Here is a 24,950-nt window from a genome sequence, read left to right on the forward strand (position 1 = left end):
TCCATCAACATGGAGCTTCTTCATGCGTTTTATACCGATATGACTTAAGTGGCAGTGCCACAAGTAGGTGGTACTATCATTACTATCTTATATCTTTTGGCATGAACATGTGTATCACTACGATCGAGATTCAATAAACCATTCATTTTAGGTGTAATACCATTGAAGCTATTATTCAAATAAACAGAGTAACCATTATTCTCCTTAAATGAATAACCGTATTGCGATAGACATAATCCAATCATGTCTATGCTCAACGCAAACACCAATCTCGATGGTAGAGGGAGCGTATGATATTTGATCAACCTTGGAAATACTTCCAACACATATCGTCAGCTCACCTTTAGCTAGTCTCCGTTTATTCCGTAGCTTTTATTTCGAGTTACTAACACTTAGCAACCGAACCGGTATCTAATACCCTGGTGCTACCAGGAGTACTAGTAAAGTACACATAAACACAATGTATATCCAATATACTTCTATCGACCTTGCCAGCCTTCTAATCTACCAAGTATCTAGGGTAATTCTGCTCCAGTGGCTGTTCCCCTTATTACAGAATCACTTAGTCTCGGGTTTGGGTTCAACTTTGGGTTTCTTCACTAGAGCAGCAGCTAAATTGCCGTTTCATGAAGTATCCCTTTGTTCCCTTGCCCTTCTTGAAACTAGTGGTTTCACCAAGCATCAACAATTGATGCTCCTTCTTGATTTCTACTTTCACGGTGTCAAACATCGCGAATATCTCAACGATCATCATATATGTCCCTGATATATCATAGTTCATCACGAAGCTCTAGCAGCTTGGTGGTAATATCTTCGGAGAAACATCACTATCTCATCTGGAAGATCAACTCCCACTCGATTCAAATGATTGTTGTACTTAGACAATCTTAGCACAAGCTCAACAATTGAGCTTTTCTCCTTAGTTTGTAGGCTAAGAAAATCGTCGGAGGTCTTATACCTCTTGACGTGGGCACGAGCCTGAAATCCCAATTTCAGCCCTCGAAACATCTCATATGTTTCGCGATGTTTCAAAACCGTTTTCGGTGCCTCAATTCTAAACCGTTTAACTGAACTACCACGTAGTTATCAAAATGTGTATGTCAGATGTTCGCAACATCTACAGACAACGTTCGAGGTTCAGCACACTGAGCGGTGCATTAAGGACATAAGCCTTCTATGAAGCAATGAGGACAATCCTCAGTTTACGGACCTAGTCCGCATAATTGCTACTATCAACTTTCAACTAAATTTTCTCTAGGAACATATCTAAACAGTAGAACTGAAGCACGAGCTACGACATAATTTGCGAAGACCTTTTGACTATGTTCAGGATAATTAAGTTCATCTTATGAACTCCCACTCAGATAGACATCCCTCTAGTCATCTAAGTGATTACATGATCCAAGTCAACTAGGCCGTGTCCGATCATCACGTGAGACGGACTAGTCAACGTCGGTGAACATCTTCATGTTGATCGTATCTTCTATACGACTCATGCTCGACCTTTCGGTCTTCTGTGTTCCGAGGCCATGTCTGTACATGCTAGGCTCGTCAAGTTAACCCTAAGTGTTTCACGTGTGTAAATCTGTCTTACACCCGTTGTATGTGAACGTAAGAATCTGTCTTATTTACTACCGTCGTTCTAAGTAAACAAGATGCATAAACATGATAAACATCACATGCAATCAAATAGTGACATGATATGGCCAATATCATATTGCTCCTTTAGATCTCCATCTTCGGGGCTCCATGATCATCATCGTCACCGGCATGACACCATGATCTCCATCATCATGATCTCCATCATCGTGTCTTCATGAAGTTGTCTCGCCAACTATTACTTCTACTACTACAGCTAACGGTTAGCAATAAAGTAAAGTAATTACATGACGTTTATGTTGACACGCAGGTCATAAATAAATTAAGACAACTCCTATGGCTCCTGCCGGTTGTCATACTCATCGACATGCAAGTCATGATTCCTATTACAAGAACATGATCAATCTCATACATCACATATATCATTCATCACATCCTTTTGGCCATATCACATCACATAGCATACCCTGCAAAAACAAGTTAGACGTCCTCTAATTGTTGTTTGCATGTTTTACGTGGCTGCTATGGGTTTCTAGCAAGAACGTTTCTTACCTACGCAAAAACCACAACGTGATATGCCAATTGCTATTTACCCTTCATAAGGACCCTTTTCATCGAATCCGATCCGACTAAAGTGGGAGAGACAGACACCCGCTAGCCACCTTATGCAACTAGTGCATGTCAGTCGGTGGAACCAGTCTCAGGTAAGAGTACGTGTAAGGTCGGTCCGGGCCGCTTCATCCCACAATGCCACCGAATCAAGATTGGACTAGTAACGGTAAGCATATTGAACAAAATCAACGCCCACAACTACTTTGTGTTCTACTCGTGCATAGAATCTACGCATAGACCTAGCTCATGATGCCACTGTTGGGGAACGTAGCAGAAATTCAAAATTTTCTACGCATCACCAAGATCAATCTATGGAGTAATCTAGCAACGAGGGGAAGGAGAGTGCATCTACATACCCTTGTAGATCGCTATGCGGAAGTCTTCAAGAGAACGGGGTTGATGGAGTCGTACTCGTCGTGATCCAAATCACCGATGATCCTAGTGCCGAACGGACGTCACCTCCGCGTTCAACACACGTACAGCCCGGTGACGTCTCCCATGCCTTGATCCAGCAAGGAGAGAGGGAGAGGTTGAGGAAGACTCCATCCAGCAGCAACACAACGGCGTGGTGGTGATGGAGGAGCGTGGCTATCCTGCAGGGCTTCGCCAAGCACCACAGAAGAGGAGGAAGAAGAGACGCAGGGCTGCACCAACGAGAGATCGAATCGCCTTTTATGGGCAGCCCTAGGCCTCACTATATATAGGGGAGAGGGAGGAGGGTGCGCCCCCTCTAGGGTTCCCACCCCTAGGGGGGGCGGCAGCCCTAGATGGGAAACAAGGGGCGGCCAAGAGGGAAGAGAGGGAGGCGCCCCCTAGGGTGGGCCTTAGGCCCATCTAAGTCTAGGGTTTCATCCTTTTTTCCTCCTAGCTGCCCCTTCGGCCTTGTGGGAGGTGCACCAGCCCACTCAGGGGCTGGTCCCTCACCACTCTTGGCCCATGCAAGCCTCCGGGGTTGGTGGCCCCACATGGTGGACCCCCGGGACCCTCCCGGTGGTCCCGGTACATTACCGATAAACCCCGAAACTCTTCCGGTGACCAAAACAGGACTTCCCATATATAAATCTTTACCTCCGGACCATTCCGGAACTCCTCGTGACGTCCGGGATCTCATCCGGGACTCCGAACAACATTCGGTAACCACATACAAACTTCCTTTACAACCCTAGCGTCATCGAACCTTAAGTGTGTAGACCCTACGGGTTCGGGAGACATGCAGATATGACCGAGACGTTCTCCGGTCAATAACCAACAGCGGGATCTGGATACCCATGTTGGATCCCACATGTTCCACGATGATCTCATCGGATGAACCACGATGTCAAGGACTTAATCAATCCCGTATATAATTCCCTTTGTCTAGCGGTATTGTACTTGCCCGAGATTCGATCGTAGGTATACCGATACCTTGTTCAATCTCGTTACCGGCAAGTCTCTTTACTCGTTCCGTAACACATCATCCCGTGATCAACTCCTTGATCACATTGTGCACATTATGATGATGTCCTACCGAGTGGGCCCAGAGATACCTCTCCGTCACACGGAGTGACAAATCCCAGTCTCGATTCGTGCCAACCCAACAGACACTTTCGGAGATACCCGTAATGTACCTTTATAGCCACCCAGTTACATTGTGACGTTTGGTACACCCAAAGCATTCCTACGGTATCCGGGAGTTGCAAAATCTCATGGTCTAAGGAAATGATACTTGACATTAGAAAAGCTTTAGCATACGAACTACACGATCTTTGTGCTAGGCTTAGGATTGGGTCTTGTCCATCGCATCATTCTCCTAATGATGTGATCCCGTTATCAATGACATCCAACGTCCATGGTCAGGAAACCGTAACCATCTATTGATCAACAAGCTAGTCAACTAGAGGCTTACTAGGGACATGGTGTTGTCTATGTATCCACACATGTATCTGAGTTTCCTATCAATAAAATTCTAGCATGGATAATAAACGATTATCATGAACAAGGAAATATAATAATAACTTATTTATTATTGCCTCTAGGGCATATTTCCAACATATTTTGCAGGCTCAGACACTATCCTTTCATTCAAACTCTTCTGTGGTATATCCGGAGGAGGAAACCGCCTTGCAATGCCGAAGACAACATTGCGCGCCGGACTCATCGTCATTGAAGCCTAGTTCAGGGGATACTGAGGAAGTCCGGGATAGGGGGTCTCCGGACAGCCGGACTATATCCTTTGGCCGTACTGTTGGACCATGAAGATACAAGATTGACGACTTCATCTCGTGTCCGGATGGAACTCTACTTGGCGTGGAAGGCAAGCTAGGTAGTACGGATATGGACAACTCCTCCTTTGTAACCGACCTTGTGTAAGCCTAACCCCCTCCAGTGTCTATATAAACCGGAGGGTTATAGTCCGTAGGACAACATACAATCATACCATAGGCTAGCTTCTAGGGTTTAGCCTCTCCGATCTTGTGGTAGATCAACTCTTGTAATACTCATATCATCAAGAATAAATCAAGCAGGACGTAGGGTTTTACCTCCATCAAGAGGGCCCGAACCTGGGTAAAACATCGTGTCCCCTGCCTCCTGTTACCATCTGCCTTAGACGCACAGTTCGGGACCCCCTACCCGAGATCCATCGGTTTTGACACCGACAATGGGTTTGAACCCGTCTGGGAATTCATGCTCCATTACTTCATTTGTGAAGCAAAGAGGGTGTGTGGCGCTTCTATGTTCGGCCACACTGCCGCGTACCTCTGACGGAGTCCATTTGCAGTTTTCAGCTGGGCGTGGCTAGGTTTGTCACGTCCGAATAGGTGGCCGTCGTCGCGTGTCGAGGTGTGTCCTTGCGATCCGTAGATCGCTCTTGGGTGTCCTGTTTTACTACCCCAGCCCTGCTGAAGGTTGTATGTACAACCTTGAGCGGTTTTGTTCCGGCCTTTACGGTGAGGTGGGGCAGTCTGTTGTTTGGCTTGAGTTGCCGCTTGAACCGGACCAAGTTGTGGTTGGCCTGCCGCATTGTGCGATGATCGTACGGGCTCAAGCGCCTTATCGTCGCCCTGGGTTGCGATCTATGCTTCGGGTAGATTTTAGCTGGGCCACCAAGGCCGTATTTTTTGGCGGCTAGGACTTTGATCAATCTATCATTAAGCAGATCTTCGTCAGTTTGAAGCTGTTGTTGCTTCTTCTTCAGGCTCCTTGCCATGGCCATTAGTCTGCGCTTTAAGCACACCTGCTCACGAGGTTCCTCAGGCACCATGAAATCCTCGGCGCCGAGGCTCACCTCATCCTCAGAGAGCGGAAGGTAATTGTCCTCCTCCGAATCTTCGTGCGTGGTCCGTTTACCGGGCTATGCTGCTGAGGGAGTCCTGGATTAGGGGGTCTCCGGACACCCGGACTATATCCTTTGGCCGGACTGTTGGACTATGAAGATACGAGATTGAAGACTTCGTCCCGTGTCCGGATGGGACTCTACTTGGCGTAGAAGGCAATCTAGGCAATACGGATATGGATATCTCCTCCACTACAAAAAAAGATACATCTATGACATTTTGGGCCGAACAAAATTTTTTCTGTCATACATATGACACTTCTATGACGATAATTGTGACAAAACCCGGTATCATCATAGATGTGGTGGGCTCCTACTTATATGACAAAAAATCATGACAGAAAATGGGTTTTTCGTCCTGGGCGGGCCGGAGACGCAGCTGCTTGACATTCTTTGGGCCGTCCATGATGGAAAAAACCGTGGTAGAAGCGAGGGGGAGGAAAACTTCGGGGAGTTCCCGGTTACGGTGGCAGGTCGGGGGCCGAGCGATGCGCATTTCTCTCGCACACGTACGCGCGTGTGTGCGAGGCATTGGCTCTAACTGAACCCGAGCGAGGCGTTGGGCTCTAACTGAACCCGAGCGATTGCACTGCCGGCTATGCGTTACTGAAGCCGAGCGATCGATCGATGGCTGTTAACTGAACCCGATCGAGCGATTCCTTGGCTACTACTGCTAACCGAAGCCGATCGATGGGATGAACAGTGAGCGTTGCGGGGGGGTTTGGATGAACAGTGAGCGGTGGCTTTGCCTCTGGATGAACAGGACCCCGTGGTGTGGTGGAGGGCTGGACGAACAGTAGACGGTGGAGGGGTGCCCGTGGAGGGGTGGATGAATAGGACCCCGTGGTGTGGAGGGCAAGATGAACAGTACACGGTGGAGGGTGCCCGTGGAGGGGTGGTTGAACAGGACCCCGTGGTGTGGAGGGCTGGATGAACAGTGGACGGTGGAGGGGTGGTTGAACAGTAGCCGGTGGAGTAACGCGCGGTGGAGGCTGGATGAACACGAGCCCGTGGAGGCTGGAGGAGGTCGACGGTGGATGAACAGTAGCTCATGGAGGCTGGAGGGGGTCGACGGTGGAGATGAACAGTATCCCGTGGATTCCCGTTTTGCGGTACGCCACACCCCTCCCGATGAACAGGACCCCCGTTTCGACCGTAGCGCTCGAACACAAGTCCGTTTCCTCCGTTTTGCGGTATGCCACACCCCTCCTGATCAACAGGACCCCCGTTTCGACCGTAGGAGGTCCGTTTCCTCCGTTTTGCGGTACGCCACACCCCTCCCGATCAACAGGACCCCCGTTTCGACCGTAGGAGGTCCGTTTCCTCCGTTGTGCGGTACGCCAGGCCTTGTTTCCATCGCCTCTTCCGTCCAAGCCCTCCCGATGAACACGACCATGCATTATGTTCCGACCCATGAACACGACGACGACGCTTTTTCTCCATTTCGACCCAGCCATGTACACCGCCCTCGCCGTACGTATGCGCGAGTAGGCGTTCGAGACCCCGCCCGTATGTACACATATGTGGCCGTGTTTTCTTTCTTGCACCCTGGCCGCTGTACCTACGTGTACATGCTATGTGCGCGCCTCTACCACGACACGTGCACGCCTCTACTACGACACGTGCGCGCCTCTACATCGACCAGTATGTACGTACACGTTCGCGACCAGAATGACAACGCTACGTACGCTTCGACCAGGTGGGTCCCAACTGTCAGGCACTTCATTGCCTGCGAAGATGTAGCTGGTGGGTCCCAGTAGTCATGGGGCGAATCGTTTTTTTTGCCCGGACGCACTTCCTTGCGTGCAAAGATGTAGCTGGTGGGTCCCAACAGTCGGGGGGCGATGGGTCCCAGCAATCAGGGGGGCGAATCATTTTGGTTTTCTTTTTTTTTGCCCGGACGCACTTCCTTGCGTGCGAAGATGTAGCTGGTGGGTCCCAGCAGTCAGGGGGGCGAATCGTTTTTTTTGCCCGGACGCACTTCCTTGCGTGGAAGGTGTAGCTGGTGGGTCCCAGCAGTCAGGGGGGAAACGTTTTTTTCGTGAAATACGGTGGCCCGTCTAGTGGGTCCCTGCTGTCACGTGGAGGAATCATTATTTTCCGCGTAATAAGGAGGCACTTCCTTGCTGCCACCGTGGACTCAGCTGTCAGCCTCTCCACGTACAGTCCGCGTCCGATGGAAGTTGTTCCTTGACCACATTGACCACGCCGCACCGAGAGCACCAGGGCGGTGGACGACGGCGAGGCCTAGGAAGGGGATGACGGGGAGCCAGGGAAAACGCGGCAGTGGAAGCCCCCGCGCACGGAGAGGAGTACGAGGGTTCACTGGTTCGGCTGTGGTGTGAGGCTGCCGTCGCCGCAGGGCCTGGCCAGCGGTGGGAATAGTAGGGGGCGGTGAGGCCTCCGCGGCAGCACAGCCGGCCATGGAAGGCAGGAGCATGCGGCACGATCGGTGCTGCTTTGGGCGGCTGGAGCAAGAAGACCAGAGGTTGAAGAAGCACTACGGCCGTTGGATGGACATCGTACAGTCAGTGGAGCTAGAATCGTTCATATTGACTAAAGTTGACAAAGGCCCCCGTCCCAGTCAACTTAGTAGGCCCACAAGTCAGCTTCCCACCATGGTGGGTCCCGGCTAGCAGGGGAAGTATTCATTTTTTTGTGCGTAATAAGGAGGCACTTCAGGTGGGTCCGAGCTGACAGCGGGGGGAACGTTTTTTTCGCGAAATACGCTGGCCCGTCCGGTGGGTCCGAGCAGTCAGGGGGGAAACATTTTTTTCGCGAAATAAGGTGGCCCGTCCGGTGGGTCCCTGCTATAAGGTGGAGGAATAATTATTTTGCGCGTAATAAGGAGGCACTTCCTTGCGGCCGCTTGGACCCAGCTGTCAGCCTCTCCACGTACAGTACTCTTCCGATGAAAGTCAGCCGTTGACCACGTTGACCACGCCGCGCCGAGAGCACCAGGGCGGTGGTCTAGACGACGGCGAGGCCTAGGAAGGGGACGACGCGGAGCCGGAGAAGACACAGCGGTGGAAGCCCACGTGGAGAGGAGTACGAGGGTTCACTAGTTTGGCTGCGGTGTGAGGCTGTCGTCGCCACAGAATAACAGGGGGTGTGGGTGAGTAGAGGCATGGCCTGGCCAGCAGTGGGAGTAGTAGGGGGCGGTGAGGCCTCCGCCGCATCGCAGCCGGCCACGGGAGGTAGGAGCACGAGGCACGACCGGCGCTGGTTTGGGCGGCTGGAGCAAGAAGACCAGAGGTTGAAGAAGCACTACGGCCGTTGGATGGACATTGGAGCTAGAATCGTTCATATTGACTAAGTTGACAAAGCCCTCCGTCCCCGTCAACTTAGTAGGCCCACAAGTCAGCCTGCCACTATACTGGGTCCCAGCTAATAGGGGGAGTATTCATTTTTGTGTGCGTAATAAGGAGGCACTTCCTTGCGTGCGAAGATATAGTTGGTGGGTCCGAGCTGTCAGCGGTGGTAACGTTTTTTTTTTGCGAAATACAGAGGCCCTTTCGGTGGGTCCCAGATGTCAGGCGGAGGAATCATTATTTTGCGCGTAATCAGGAGGCATTTCCTTGCGTGCGGCCATGGACCCAGCTGTCGGCCTCTCCACCTAAAGTCCACTTTAGATGCATGTCGGTCGTTGACGATGTTGGCCAGGCCGCGCCGAGAGCACCAGGGCGGTGGACGACGGCGAGGCCTAGGAAGGGAACGACACGGAGGCAGGGAAGAGTCGGCAGTTGTTTCCCACGCGGAGGGGAGTACGCCTATATGAGGGTTTACTGGTTCGTCTGCCATCGCCGGAGAATAACAGCAGGTGTGGATGAGTAGAGGGATGACTAGGCCAACGATGGGAGTACAGTGGGGCGGTGAGGCCTGCGCGGCAGCAGAGCCGGCCGCGGGGAGGAGGGAGCAGGCAGTCCCGCCGGCGCCTTTTTGAGCGGCTGGAGCAGGAAGAGCAGAGATTGAAGAAGCACGATGGCCGTTCGATGGCCATCCAACAGTCACTGCTTGTGCATCAACCTTTTTTTAGGAAAGCCTCAAATCTATGGGAAACAGCATACAGCCCATCAGCCATTATTTCTAATAATTTACAGCCCATTTGCTAATTATTATGGTTGTTTTTGGAGCCCATATTCTTTTTGTTAGCATTATAGCCCATATTGTGGCCACGGTTAAAAAATTATACGAAATTTTGCATATTTCGGTGCGGTCCGAACTGTTTTTAATCCCGAAATTTTGACTCACATTCAAACTAATTTTAAAAATAAATGTATATCAATATAAAATCCAACAAATTCTCCACGCATACAAATTAATGTAATTTAAAATCTCAAAATGAAAAAAAGATATTTGAAACTAATTGCCGGTTTGATGTGTTTTAAAAATGTACAACCCATTTCTCATTACTATTGGGCCATTTTCTCGGCCAGCCGAATGAAAGCTCTCCTCGTCTTGAAAGATTTGCAGCCCAACAGGCCTGACAAAGCGACTTGCTTGGCAAATCACAAAAAAACTGGGGTGTGGCCGTCGACCCAGCTGTCAGCCTCTCCATGTACAGTACTCTTCCGATGGAAATCGTTCCTTGACCACGTTGATAACCACGCCGCGCGGAGAGAACCACGGCGGTGGACGACGGCGAGGCCTAGGAAGGGGACGATGCGGCAGTGGAAGCCCGCGCGGAGAGGAGTACGAGGGTTCACTGGTTCGGCTGCGGTGTGAGGCTGCCGTCGCCGCAGGGTCTGGCCAGCGGTGGGAATAGTAGGGGGCAGTGAGGCCTCCACGGCAGCACAGCCGGCCACGGGAGGGAGGAGCATGCGGCACGACCGGCGCTGCTTTGGGCGGCTGGGGCAAGAAGACCAGAGGTTGAAGAAGCACTACGGCCATTGGATGGACATCGTTGAAGACGTCGTGCCGAGAGCACCAGGGCGCTGGACGACGGCGAGGCCTACGAAGGGAACAACACGGAGCCGGGGAAGACATGGCAGTGGCTGCCCACGCGGTGGAGAGTACGAGGGTTGACTCGTTCGGCTGCCGTCGCCGGAAAATAACATGAGGTGTGGGTGAGTAGAGGGATAGAGGCCAGGGATGCGAGTATGATGGGGCCATGAGGCCTTCCCGGCAGCACTGCCGGCCACGGGAGGCAGGAGCAGGCGGTTTCGACGGCGCTGGTTTGGGCGGCTGGGGCAGGAGGATCAGAGACTGAAGAAGCACGATTGCCGTTAGATTGACATCTAATGGTGTGACGCTGGTAGAGTCGATTGTTGACTAAGTTTCTTTTTTGAGAAACCTTGTGTACGCATGAACTTAGTAGGCCCACAAGTCAGCCTCCAAATCTGTGGCAGACAACATAAAGCCTATTTGCTATTTCTTATAATTTGCAGCCCATTTGCTAATTCTTAAGTAATTTATTACAGCCCATTTTTTGCCTAGGACCACGGTCAAAAAGTCCAACCTTATTTTGCATATTTTGGTGGAGTCCGAACTGCTGTAATCCCGAAATGATAAAAAAAATTTTAAGAACTTATTGATTTGCCAAAAAAATCGTTTTGTTTTTGTAAGCAAATAAGACGTGGGGCAAATTTAGTTGGTTTAAGGGAAAACCAGTGGTAAAAAATCAACGCTGGGTGGGAAAAAACAACAAAAATAAGGATGTAAATATGAAAAGGGAATTTTATGTGTTTTCAATATAATGATACGTGTATACGAACTAGTAAAACTATAGGTAGAGCTTAGAAAATGGATGTAGGACAGGCGTTTCAAGAGGAAAATAGAACTGGGCTGTGTGTTTGATTCAGTAAAAAAAACTGCCTGCAGATGTTGTAAGACAAAATATAACTAACGCTGGCGGGCCAGAGGCCAGTAGATACCTGCTGGATCTTTGTGCCCCGTTGTCGTCATGGGCTGGGCCTGTTAAAAACAAAACAACCCTGGCAATCTACAGCCCAGTTGAAACTTGCTCGACCTGAAAAAACAATATACGTGCTCAATAAACGAGAGAATTCTGCAAGTACAGACTAATAACTGGGATGCAGCACGGATATTGTTTTTTTATCGTGATAATAAGTGCATGCACCTGTTTCGAAAAAATTGGAGAACTGGGAATTCGAACGGCGGGTGCTTATGCTACCCATCAAATAAAAATCAGGTGCCTGAAAATTCGTTTTGAAAAAAATGATTCAGCTTTATATCCACGTCGACCCTTGGCATGATGGTTGGAAGCAAATCCAAGTTCATACCAAAAGATCGTTAACAACAATACCAACTTGCGGACGACAAGGTAGTACAACTACCAGTACCAAACTAACTTATAATCTTTTTACTCCTGGCCCTAGTGTTCGTCTGGTAGAAAATCTTGCAGAGGACCAGCTCCCGCTCCTTCTCTTTCTCCAGGTCCCCGAGGTGGTACTGGTGCATCACCCACTTGGTCCTCTGCTGGTCGAAGTTCTTGTTGGTGTGTAGCACCAGAACCCTTTTTGCTGCCCGTTTGCCGGCCGTTGACCATCACCAGCAAGGTATTGCCGGTCTTGTGCCACATCACGTGCATGCCGCACTCCGACTGTATCTTGCGACGCGTCCACGCGCCCCTTTTGAACGCCCTGGAATTGAGCTGGAAGAAATGCTTCCTTAGGCCACTCAGTGTGATACCTGCAGTATTGTGGAATACAGGTTTTAGTGTACCTAGTTAGCATTTTCATAACATCTTTGGCATGTTGCAGTCACTTGTTTCGCTTTTTATTAACTTTCAAATTGTAATTGCTTCACCAGGTCTGCGTGTAAAAAGAAAAATAGAGCTATAAACAAAGGAATATGTTTGTGCAAGTAGACGGCTGATCGGTGTCTTACCTGGAAGTTTCTCAGGTTGGGTGTAACATATGCTGTGCTCGCTATCGATGGTTGGTATGAACAAATCGATGAGAGACTGAAATCTCGCGCTGTCAGCACTCACTTTGGCCTCAAGTTTCTCAGGTTGGGCCAATCCTTCTTCGACTTGCATCAGTAATTCCAGAATACCCGAACACGCCGTCGGGATTCTTGTGTCACCTCACGCGCGGCGTGTTGTCACGTCAATTCAATGTGTGGACATGATGAATAATTTGACCGACGTATACTAGTACTGCTACTGTACTACTTACTAGTCGTATTTAGTGTCACAATTTATACATAGGTTTAACTAGCAAGTACGCACTTGAAGCCTAACTGATATTTGTATATATATATATATATATGGCTTCTGCACAACATCTCCATCATCATTATCAGTACATCCTACGCAGGTGAGTTAGGATGCACTTGATCCCAGGAAGGTATCTATCCTTCAAACCAGAGGAGTGCTTCAAACTAACAACAATACATAATATCCAACAAAAGAGGGTCGTGCTACAGCAGCAGAATACATGGCTCAGTCTAGATATCAGCACGAACCAAGTTGTGCATATTTGCTGTTGGCATGAACCACATCGCCGCATGTCGGGTTTGCAAAAGCCATCCATCGCATGGAAGCTTGATGCCTTTCACACACTGAAGATTATCTGGCAACAAGCTGTGTCAACGAATCTCTGGATATATGTGATTCATGAAACCCATGGTATGATGTGTAAACACAGCCCCCCTCGCGAATGGAAGTTGCATAGCACAGTAATCATCGCCGGTGATATGATCGATGATTGGTTGGATGATCGGATAATTGAGCCCGAGGAACAAGGAGTGGTTGCTGAGGCTATAAACCCGCCTCCAGTTGAATACGCCTGGCCCAACGGAGCTGGGATCTTTCTCGAACACGAAGCAGCCATAGCCATCAATGTCATGAACGCCCCACACATTGTACTGCATGTGGTTTGATGTAATGGTTTGGTCAATTTGGTACGTGCGAATGAGCATCAAATGACCGCCGTCAGCTGAACGAGCGATAAACCACCACCCATCGGCTGGTATGATTCCAGGTCCTGGAAGCATGAAGGCCAGCACATTTGTGTCTGCTGCAACAATTCAAATTGGAGACCAAAAGGACAAAAATAAACAATCATGTTTAGAGTATGTGTGGAATTAAGATTATTACAACAGTGACACATATCATAGACAGAGAATTGCAATGCCGTGGTCATAATCATACCCCAAGTTAAAAAAATAAGCCAATGGCTTTCATATTCTAGCAATATGTCATGGTTCAAACATTATGTAACAATGAGAGGAAAACAGTTATAACAGCGCCTACTCATATTCTACCATAGCACTTACTACTCTGTTCTCATATCAACTCTAAGCAATAACATGCGTTGTTATAAAAATCTTGTAAACGAGAGTAACATATAGCAATCATGATGTTATGCTCATAATATGTATTCTAACAATCATTAGATGCCAATTGTTCTCATATCAACTCTAACAATAACATGTGTGGTCATAAAAATCTAGGAAATGAGAGGAACATATAGCAATGATGTGGTTATAGACATGCTATGCATTCTAAATTTGTAACAAATGAACATGCAGTCTTATTCATAAGGTAAAGATGAGATGAGATAGAACAATTACACGACGATAGATTCCACCAGTATAGGTAGCCAATCAGTGTGTCGACCGCGTAAACGATGCCATCATGCACTATAGCATCAGACAAAAATGTTTCCTCAACAGGATTGATGATGAGCCATAACCATGTATGGCGACCGGATTCCAAATAGACTAATCCCTTGTTGAACAAGGCAATGAGCTTGTAATCCATGTAGTCTTCTGATGGTGTGGGCACTTCGCAGATTACAACTTTCTGCAAACAGAGGTCGAGCCAAAAGCTTGACGCGTCTCGTGCGTAGTAGGCAGGAGTATCCAGCGGGCTGCGAGGCTCGATGGCGGCGGTATCCAAAGATGGAAGGGTGATCTCTCACCGGGTGTAGATATCCGATTGGTGGATGAGGACGACCCAGTTGGCCTTCATGCCCGCCCAGTAGTGGCCGCGCATGAAGGGCAAGTGGACTTGTAGTCGAGGGGCACCACGGCAACCTCCGTAGGATCGTCAGGTCGGTGTCTGGGCCACCTGCGAGGATCGGGCATCAGTAAGCAGGGTGTCTTGAAAAGAGCCAACCGGTTGCAGACGAGTAGAAGGTACAAAGACACCGAGCATGCGGCCAGACGGACGGTGCTGAGTAGGTCCATACGACTATAGATCTGCTCCAGGAGAACATCAGGGAGGGAATTCCAATCGCGGCTCTGTGTGTCAGTCGGTTCTGCCATTGGGGTTTTCGGTGCCTGCAAGCCAGCGGGTAAGTGGATTCGGGCGGGCGAGCGAAGAAGCTTCTCCTTATGTGGCCGAGCAGTGAGCGGGGGGATATGGTACGCGCGAGCTACCAAGGAAGATGGCGCGGGCGGGCGAGAAGTGAGCGGGGGTAAATGGTGTGCGGCCGACGATGTGGAAGAGAGGAGGAACAAGAAGAGAGGAGGAAGAAGAGTGGAAGACGGGGAAGAAAGTGCATTCAATATCAATTCTACTAGTATACTACCAGGATATACCGTCCTTCTGAGTGTAAATAGTTACACCGATGGCATGTGGGTCTACCACAACAGGGCCCATATGTCAGTTAATGGAGGACAAACTCGGTCCTGGCGGTTACAGAGTGGCGGAGCCTATATGGGACAAGGAGGACGCGGAGCGTGCCAAGCAAGGCCTACCGCCCCGCTTCGAGAAATACCGTGACAAGCAGACCAGGAACTATGTCAGGGCCCGGTACAAGGAGGACCCGGTAACAAAGGAGCTTACCACGGATCCGAAGACCAGGGCGCTTGAGCTTGTTCTGGTAAGGAATACACCCCTGCGTAATTCGCTCCATATGGTTGCATTCTAATTAATGAAGCCAAATTTATAAATGGTTCACATTCCTTCCGCAGGAGACTGAAAGCAGTAGTGCAGGGTCGTCTCAGAGCACCCCTTGGGACAACACTCTAAACAGGGCATTGAACGTAATGAAAAACAAGGATAAGCTCAGTAAGCCGTCGGCAGCTGGTCATGTGGCCGGCAAAGGCTTGTCCACAAAATGGTCGTCATACTATAATGTTGGTGGGCAAAAGGAGAGAAAGACCAGCTTGGAAAGCCAGTCACGCGAGGTTCAAGAACTCAAGGCACAAGTGGCGCGGATTCCGGAGATGGTCCAAGAGCAAATGCAACAACAACTGGGATCGACGCTCACCGCCATTGTGCCTACCTTGATTCAGGGGCTGACGACGTGGATTGCGGGCGGCCAACAGGGGCCGCCCCTGGTTCTCAGCTTCATGGACAGCAACTCGCACAACACGCAGGCGGCGCCATTGGTGTCTCCGGCGGAGGCGGTATTGGTGTCTCTGTTACCTCCGATTCGACCACTTGGGCCGACGAAGATGATGTGATGACCCTCAGCGCCTGCGTAAGCTGGCCCCTGCTTTGGCCGAAGAGCCAAATTCGTTTGGGGGCGAGGGACACCACCCCACAGACAACACCTCCAGTCGTGCCGGCGCCAAGCCATGGCAAGACCGCCACAACGCTACCGGACATCCCTATAGCACAGGATCCGGACGACAACGACAACGACGACAGTACATTTACCAACGTCGATAAGTACTTTGCCAAACATGGGTACGGTGATGAATACTTCGGGCCTCCTTCTCAAGAACCCAACCCTGAAAAAGACGAACGCGATCATGCTGGTACCGCGGAGAAACCAAAGTGCAACAGGCGTCGTCTGGCGTTCAGTTCTCAGGAGACGCCTCCAGCTGCCGACTTCACCGAGCCTCAGATAGCCGAGGTGCGAAATATTATCAGCCCCAACACACTCAAGAAGGCGGTCTGTGAGCAGAACTCGGTCCCATTACAACAGAAGAAGAAGGGACGGAAAAGAAAGAGTAACAAGGGTGCGAGCCAGCCGGCACCGAGTACGATCCGTGCTCAGGACGGGCCACCTTCACCTAAGGATATCTCGAGGAGGGTGCATGTGGCGGGTATGCCGATGCTACCGACTAATATGCTCAATGCTGCAACGGAGTCTGCATGACAGTGTTCTTTCTTTGGAGAAGCGGCGTCTCAGAAAAAATGATGTGGCATACCCGGTTTTCGTGGCCAAGGTGCCAGAGGGCAAGGGCTTTGTGGATAACGCCATCGGGGGTACGATCATCCTGCGGTTTGATGACATCTTCGCTATGTTTAAACTTCATCCGCTGCACTACACCTTCGTTCGGCTATTTTCGCTGAGTATGGAGATGCAGATCATTAGAGACAAGACCCCGTACATCGTGATAGTCGACCCCTTCTACATGCGTGCCAAGATCTTGGCGGCGCTGGGGACCGGCAAGTCACGAGTTCTTACCTCGAATGCGTCATTCTGGCAAACCCAAATAAGGATAACTTCCTCGTGCCTTACTTTCCCGAGTAAGTCATCCCCTCACCGCCCCGTAACATATGATTTCTTATATTTCAATCGTTTTTTTCCTAACATTCCATGTTTTGTGCAGTGATACACGTTGCACACTCATCCTCTTAAGCCCGAAATATTCCATGGCCACGTATTTCAACTCGGACCGTCAGTCGAAGAAAGACTACACAAATATCAAGAAAGTTCTTGATGATGTTCTCCCCGGCTACGCCAAATCTGGAGGCACCTTCACCAGGCCAGTTCGTAGATACCACAATACGACGTTCTGCTGCGTCAACCAGCCGCCTGGCGGTCAGAAGGATGCCTACTGCGCCCTCCATCACATGCGGGCGATCGTACGGGACCATAATCACCTTCTGCTACCAAATAATCTCAAAGATTGGGCCGCGAGCTTGTCGGCAACCCAGGACGCGCACATCAGACAAGAATTCTTTCGCATCCAGTCGGAGTTTGCAGAAATCATCCATCAAGATGTCCTTGTACCTCGGGGCAGTTCTACCTCAGATATCAACCGTCCAACAGTGAGATAGACACAACGCTACAAATGCATGCTGACAACGACCGCGATTTCATGACCATCACGAGTGACGGCGGCTTCATCCATGCTCCGGTCCCTTGACTCGAGTCGAAAGTAGTGATGCTATGTGTAGTTCTGAAACATCGATTGGCTCATGTTGTAATTAAACTTTAATGAACTTGTATGTCTCTTTGGTTTGGACAGTCGTTCAACTTATATGTAATCCATGCTATTTATTAGTAGGACCATGAATCGTGCTATTAATGTGTTGCTTTTCTCTTCCGATCCGTTTGTTGCATACTTATATATTGCTTATGTATTGTCTGTGAATTGTTACTATCGTTTTGTTTGGCTAGTGCATAGAGATGCCGTCGTATGTCGTGTACAAGGGTAAGGTTCCCGGAGTCTACGACGACTGGGAGGAGTGTCGGAGACAGGTTCACCGTTTCAGCGGTAACAGTTACAAAGGGTACACCACTAGGGCGGAGGCGGAAGCTAGATACACGCGCTATCTAGCGGGAGAGAGGAGGGAGCTGAGGAGGAACCAGATGAAGACCAGTTTCATCGCGATGATGCTCATCGTGACCGCAGCTCTCTTCTATGTGATGGTAGTTTAGATGATCGATATCGACTTTGTAATGTGACGACAAACTCGCTACTCGCGATCTCAAGACTTGTAATGTTCTAACTTTGTTCGGTATTTTAAATTCAGAGACTAATATGATGAATTGTATTCAGAGACTAATCTTCTATTGTATTCGATAAATCTGTTGTTTATATGTTGTGCTCTCTATATTATGTGCAGTAATATATTTTGTAACCTGTGCAAATATCAGAAAAGAAAAAATGCCTAATATTCATACTAGTGGCGCACCACCCAGCACACTAATGGCGCACTGCAAAAAGGACTCTAATGGCGCATCATCCACTAGTGCGCCATTAGCATGCCAAAGCACATGGGTAAATATGGCCCCCTGGGAGGCATACTAATGGCGCACCGTGGACTATACTAATGGCGCACTGCATGGTGCGTCATTAGTATACCAGATACTAATGACGCACCACAGGTGCGCCATTAGTAAAAAATACTAATGGCGTGATACTAGTGGCGCACCTATAGTGCGCCATTAGTAGGCAAAACAGGTGCGCCACTAGTAGGCCTTTTCCTAGTAGTGGGTTGAGTTACAACTTCCTGCACCATGAATTCATGATATCATGTGCGATCTGCTTGCCTTATCAGAATGTGATCATGAAAATAAATTTCGAAAGAAAGCTCGCAAACTACATCATGAAAGTGATCCTTTGATGTATCTGTTGCTGTGTTACATCAATGGAAAAAATATTAAGGTTCTCAGTTTAAAAATTTATGTTTTCCTTGATCCATGAGTAGCCTGTTTGTATGGGCTAAATCCGGGGACATGCTCACTTTTGTTTATAACTTAATAAAATTTTCCCTCACGAGGCAACCTAATGAGTGTTCTGTACTAACTGCCAGATGTTTCCAAATAAGCCTTAACTAACTCCGGAAAAACTCAAATTTGTGTATATATATTAACAGTGAATCTAATGAATTTTGATTTGCTTGTTAAACTTTTCTCTGCCTTTCAACGTCATTAGGGGAGATGTGTATGGACCATGAGTGTCTCCTACTTCTGTTAGAAAGGTAGACATGATCAATAAATTTGATCATAAAACCATCTAACCATATATATGCCATGCTTGATGTGGTTGATTCGTCAAACTGTCATACCTGTTTAGGGAAAAAATAACTAACGGGTAAAGTAGCACTTGATGCACTGCATGGGAACTTAATATTAAGCAAACTGATTAAGCAGAAATCTGGTATTGTTATATACTTATGAACTTACCATTCTGTTATGGTTTTCCTTGTTTTTCTTGCAGGTGGAGATGGAATTCTAGCAGCACCTTCCTTTTTTCCTGATGGACATGGAATTTTAGCAGCACCAAATCATACAATCATCAATAGTAATGAAAAAACTCAAGACTCGGGTCATAGTTGCAGCCTGCTGTCCAGTTCCCCAATTGAGGATTCTCCTCTTTATATGCTTGATACTCCTCATGGATCAAGGAATTAGTTGATCTTACTGACATGGATCGGATTGATGACGTACGTACCAATGTTACTACCTAGGAAGAATGTCACTCTTGCACATGATCTTGATGGTAAGTTGTTAAACGCTTTTTTCTCCTGTTGGTTTGTTTTCATGCACTTAAGATTATTGACATGCTCATTTTCTGTTGCATAGGCACCCTTATCCATTCATCAAGGTATGACCACGGCACGGACTTTTCATTCCGTATGCGATGTGGAGAAGAAGAGTACACTGTCTACGTGAAGAAGAGACCACATGTGGACGCCTTCCTTGAAGAGGCAGCTCATATGTTTGAGCTTGTTGTCTTTACGGCTAGCATAAGTTCTTACGCAAACCAACTGATTAATGCACTGGATCCTGAGAACAGACTGATATGATGGTGTTTTTTTCCATGAGTCATGCGTCTGGTAGATGGAAGCTATCAGAAGGATCTGACCATTATTAAAGCTGATCTTGCAAAGCTTGCGATAGTTGACTATACCCCAGAGGTAATTTACTCTGAAACTCAAGTATGGAGGTCGTTATTAATAGTTATGATTTTAGTGTTATTGACTACCATATTGTTGAGATGAATTTGAAAACTTCTAATTTATGATTTTGAGAAATTGCCATGACCGATCGATGACTGAAACCCTTTTTTTCACATGTGACGCAGGTTTTCCAGCAACAGGTGAATAATGGGATACCCATAAAGAGCTGGTCAAGTGACCCATCTGATATTTCTCTGCTTGAGCTGATCCCCTTCTTGGAAACAATTGCTGACGCAGATGATGTCGGGCCGATCGTTGCAAACAAATTTGCCAGTTAAAGATTGGATATACTTAGGTTGCAAACATTTGCTGCAGCTAGTTATTTAATTTTCTCAACAAAGAATCTTTCCATAGTGGAACAGAAAATTCGGGGCAATAACTGGACACCTATGTTGCTTTGACTTTGATTCCCTAGAGTTTGGTGCAGGCGTGAGGCAGTGCATAGATTCGTAAGCTCGATCGTAGGTCATAGGAGGCAAGAAGATTGCGGCAGCCGACAACATGTTGCATTAGCTGTAGAACGCCCCCCTCTTTATATTCCTGGCCAGAACACAATTTTCAAATCTATGTTTTCTCTTCGTGTACACACTCCCACCTTCCTCTCCATATCAGCAGGAAAAACAAATCATCCCAGGGGGTCCCTGCCAAGCATCCCCCCTTCTACACTCCAGAAACCAGGTTTGCTTTCATCTACCTTCCTTTAATATATGCTGCTCATCCCGTTTCTGCTTGCCCATCTTGTTAATCTTGTTGACAACTAGGGTAAGATCGAAAAGGAGGTATGGGAGAAACATCGCCCATTCCTGCTGACAAAACCAGAGAGAGAAAAATGGAGCTACCTGATGAAATAGCAGAAGATTCGATTGATAGCGAGAGGACAGTAAGCAATGATTCTGTGGGGATCGCATACTGTGGCAGCCAAGCTGAAGATGACGACCTGGAAGCAGATTCTGCTATGGTATTACCTTCTATCGGACAGAAGAAAGCAAGATCTGACGGGCATGGTTAATACCGATGGCCATGAGACTGATTCTGCCTCCCATGCTGGGAGGGTTGTTGTCAGCCCAGAATCTTTACCAGTAGCACAACCCGGAGACTATGTAGATATACCTCTCCCTAAGTGGCTAAAGGATATAGATTCAGGAGCAGGAATGTGGACGGCTGTTAAACAATTTCGAAAAGATGGGAAGCAGTATGACAAGGTTAGTGTACTCATGTTCTTCTGTGCTCTTTCCACTAACAATTTTTGTTGTGTGCTAATCCCTAATCATCTCATCGCATATGGAGTGTTTACGTGCATTCAGACCAAATGATAAATTATTAAGATTCACAAAAATGTGTTTTAATTGAGTTATCTTATTAATTTTTGATCTTTTGCGTCCAAATAATATTCTGCATATGTGAAACAAGACATGGGGCACATTGATATCATGTTATTATAGAATTCTCTTGTGTACTGAATGGTTAAAACAATTAAAACCCACTCGACCAATCATGTGACGTTTGACAATCTGATGCCATAATTTCAAAAAAAGTGCTTATACCACTTTTTAAGAAAAAAAAAATGTGGGTATACCATGAATTTACTTTACACTCTTTTTTCAGATAGAGTGTAATTTATATTCGAGGAAAATGCTAATAATACAACCCAACACTAGACAACCCATGAGTTGCAAAGTAGGAAGGTGAGCCCATTACCCGCAACACACGCATGTGGCATCATGCAAATTTTCTAAAAAACCCGACAAATAAAGTCTGGAAGAAAACATCCAGACCAGACCTTTATATTAGTCCAGGGTTCGAACATATTAGAGCATAAGGTAGTAGTATGGAACAAGTCTTACTTATTCCGCAGCTTCCGCAGTTTCCCGATCGCCAACAAGAGTATGTCGTTAAGGTCCATGTTTTGCAGTTGTCTACGAGCAAGCATATGCTGGGAGAGAAACCATGTGAAGCCAGTGGACTTGAACAATCGCATGTCTCTACCACATCAAATGATGATCTTCATAGTGGTGATTATAGGATTTTTGCACTAGTAGAAAACAGGGCTTTGATCGGGCATGGCAAGCCCATTAGTCCCGGTTCAGTCACGAATCGGGACCAATGGGAGCATTCGTCCCGGTTCGTGAGCCCAGGGGGGCGGCCAGGGCCTCGTGGGCATTGGTCCCGGTTCGTATGGACTCATTTGTCCTGGTTCTAGGCATGAATCGGGACCAATGGGTCTTGCTCCTGGCCCACAACCATTGGTCCCGGTTCTTGGCTTGAACCGGGACAGAAGACTGGGCTTTAGACCCGGTTCCAGCCACGAACCGGGACAAATGAGTTGCCTATATATACCCCATCGCTGCATCAGAGCACTCCACAGTGCTTTGTTTTTTCTGGACGCTGAGGAGAGAGCATTTGGATGCTCTAGCTCATCTCCTATGCACATGAGTTGTTCGATGAAATGCCCGAGCCACACTAGTTAAGCTTTCTCCCCTCGAAGCTGCTCCATTTTCCCCGAGATTTGCATAGGTTTAGCGGTCCATCATGTCCCGTCCACGTCTTCACCGCCGTCGATCGCCCGCACCGATCTTGTCGCCGGCACCACCGTGGTGAGCCTCTTGTTCTTATCTTCTTTCTGAAAAAGAAAATAATTCTTACTTTAGATATATACTTGTCTAATTTTCTAACTTTTATTATTGCTTATTATTATATAGTGCGATGGTTTTGGTATGCGCCCCCGTCGGCCCTCGTCCTGTCTATGATTCAGATGTGGTATATATTATCTTTTTATAACTATTTGGTTCATTTATTGTTTATGACAATTATGCCGACCAATGTGACATAGATTTTATTTATGTAGGAGGTAGTTGAACCGGAAATTCCAACCGACCCTATTGTCGAGAGATTAAATTTAGTTGAAGAAGAAAACAATTACTTGATGGAAAAAATAAAAAAAATGAGGAGGAGAAGATGATATTGGAGTTGCATGTTGCGGATGTCGTCGATGATCACAAGATCAAGATGGATGCAATGCGGTTGGACATTAGAAAGATTAGAAAATATGTCATTTATACCGAGGCTTGGTATCATTATGCCGTTGGATCAATTTTTACCTTGGTTGTGATTATGATCGCATTTGTTGTTGCATTGAAAGGTTTTACATAGTTTCAATGTATGGTTTAACTAGATGCTCTGGAGAGCTATATCTTGTTCAATGAGAACTATGTATATACTTTATTTTTAATGTGATGATGAACTTCTATTAATTTGGTCACTTATCTATTCATGAGAGCTATATGTTGCCTTCAATTTCAGGGCCTTATAGCTCAAAATAATCAGTAAATGCATGAAAAATAACAAATGAAGTTAGAAAGGTTTGAAAATTGATGATGTGGCTTTAAATTATGCATTTTGAACACAGAGAAACTATGGAGTTCAAATAAGTTAAAAAATGAAATCCCTTTGTAGCAGACGAGTTTCCGTATGAAACCCTGATACTTCCAAAGAGATTGTCCGTTTTGTACACGAAGTGCATCCAGTTTTTGTCGTAATCGTCTATACTTTCTTGCACATGCTATGTGGATGAAATGATGATATCATGCCAACTTTCAATCTTTTCAGAGTTCATTTGAAATGCTTTTCAATTTCAGAGTCTTATAGCTCAAAATAATCAGTAAATGCATGAAAAATAACAAATAAAGTCAGAAAGGGTTAAAAATTGGTGATGTGAATTTGAATGGTGCATTTTGAACACAGAAAAACTATGAGTTCAAATAAGTTAAAAAAATGAAATCCCTTTGTAACAGACGAGTTTCTGTATGAAACCCTCATACTTCGAAAGAGATTGTCCGTTTTGTACACGGAGTGCATCCAGTTTTTGCCGTAACCCTGTCTACTCTCTTGCACATGCTATGTGGATGAAATAATGATATCATGCCAACTTTCCACCTTTTCAGAGTTCATTTGAAATGCTTTTCAATTTCAGGGTCTTATAGCTCAAAATAATCAATAAATGCATGAAAAATAACAAATCAAGTCAAAAAGGGTTGAAAATTGATGATGTGGCTTTGAATGGTGCATTTTGAACACAGGAAAACTACGGAGTTTCTGTTCAAAATCGTTAAAACCAAAAAGAATTTTCATAAAGAATTTTTTTGTTACAAACTTTAATAGCAAAAAGAATTATCATAAAATAAAATAAATAACTAATTAGAAACAAAATAAAATAAAACAAATAAGTATTTTGTTGTAAGTAGAAACAAAACAAAATAAATAAAGAAAAAAAGAAAACAAAAAAAATGAGAGAAAATAAAAAAAATTGCCACCTAGTGGGCCACCACGGCCTGAATACGACTAGAAACCCATCCATGGAGTTTCTGTTCAAAATCATTAAAAGCAAAATCAATTTTCATAAAGAACTTTTTTGTTACAAACTTTAATAGCAAAAAAAATTATCATAAAATAAAATAAATAAGTAATTAGAAACAAAATAAAATAAAACAAATAATTATTTTGTTGTACGTAGAAACAAAACAAAATAAATAAAGCAAAAAAGAAAACAAAAAACTGAGAAAAAATAAAAAAATTGCCGCCTACTGGGCCACCACGACCTGAATACGACTAGAAACCCTTCCATGGGCCAGAATTCAGGCCGCAGAAGGCCTAGTAGGACCATAGGCATAGAAGTGTTAGATTTGACCCATAGGCCTGCAATTCAGAGGAGTTCGAAAGGGAAGAGGCAACCGAGCTTATAAACAGGCATCGACGCTCTCAACTAGCGAGGTGGGACTAAACTCCCACCACCACGCCGCTGTGCAAGGCCTTTGGTCCCGGTTGGTGGCACCAACCGAGACTAAAGGGGGGAATTGGTCTTGGTTCGTG

General features: G+C 46.8%; 1 protein-coding gene across 1 annotated transcript; it reads left to right on the forward strand.

The window, feature by feature from the left end:
• The first annotated feature begins 19,563 nt into the window (after positions 1–19,563).
• Positions 19,564–20,362, forward strand: LOC125533125 (CTD small phosphatase-like protein 2). Its single transcript, XM_048696891.1, is given in 3 exon segments — positions 19,564–19,624; positions 19,708–20,042; positions 20,210–20,362. Coding segments are annotated over 3 exon segments (549 nt in total).
• Positions 20,363–24,950: the final 4,588 nt, after the last annotated feature.

The sequence above is a fragment of the Triticum urartu genome, chromosome 1 (assembly GCF_003073215.2).
Source record: "Triticum urartu cultivar G1812 chromosome 1, Tu2.1, whole genome shotgun sequence".
Classification (NCBI taxonomy): domain Eukaryota; kingdom Viridiplantae; phylum Streptophyta; class Magnoliopsida; order Poales; family Poaceae; genus Triticum; species Triticum urartu.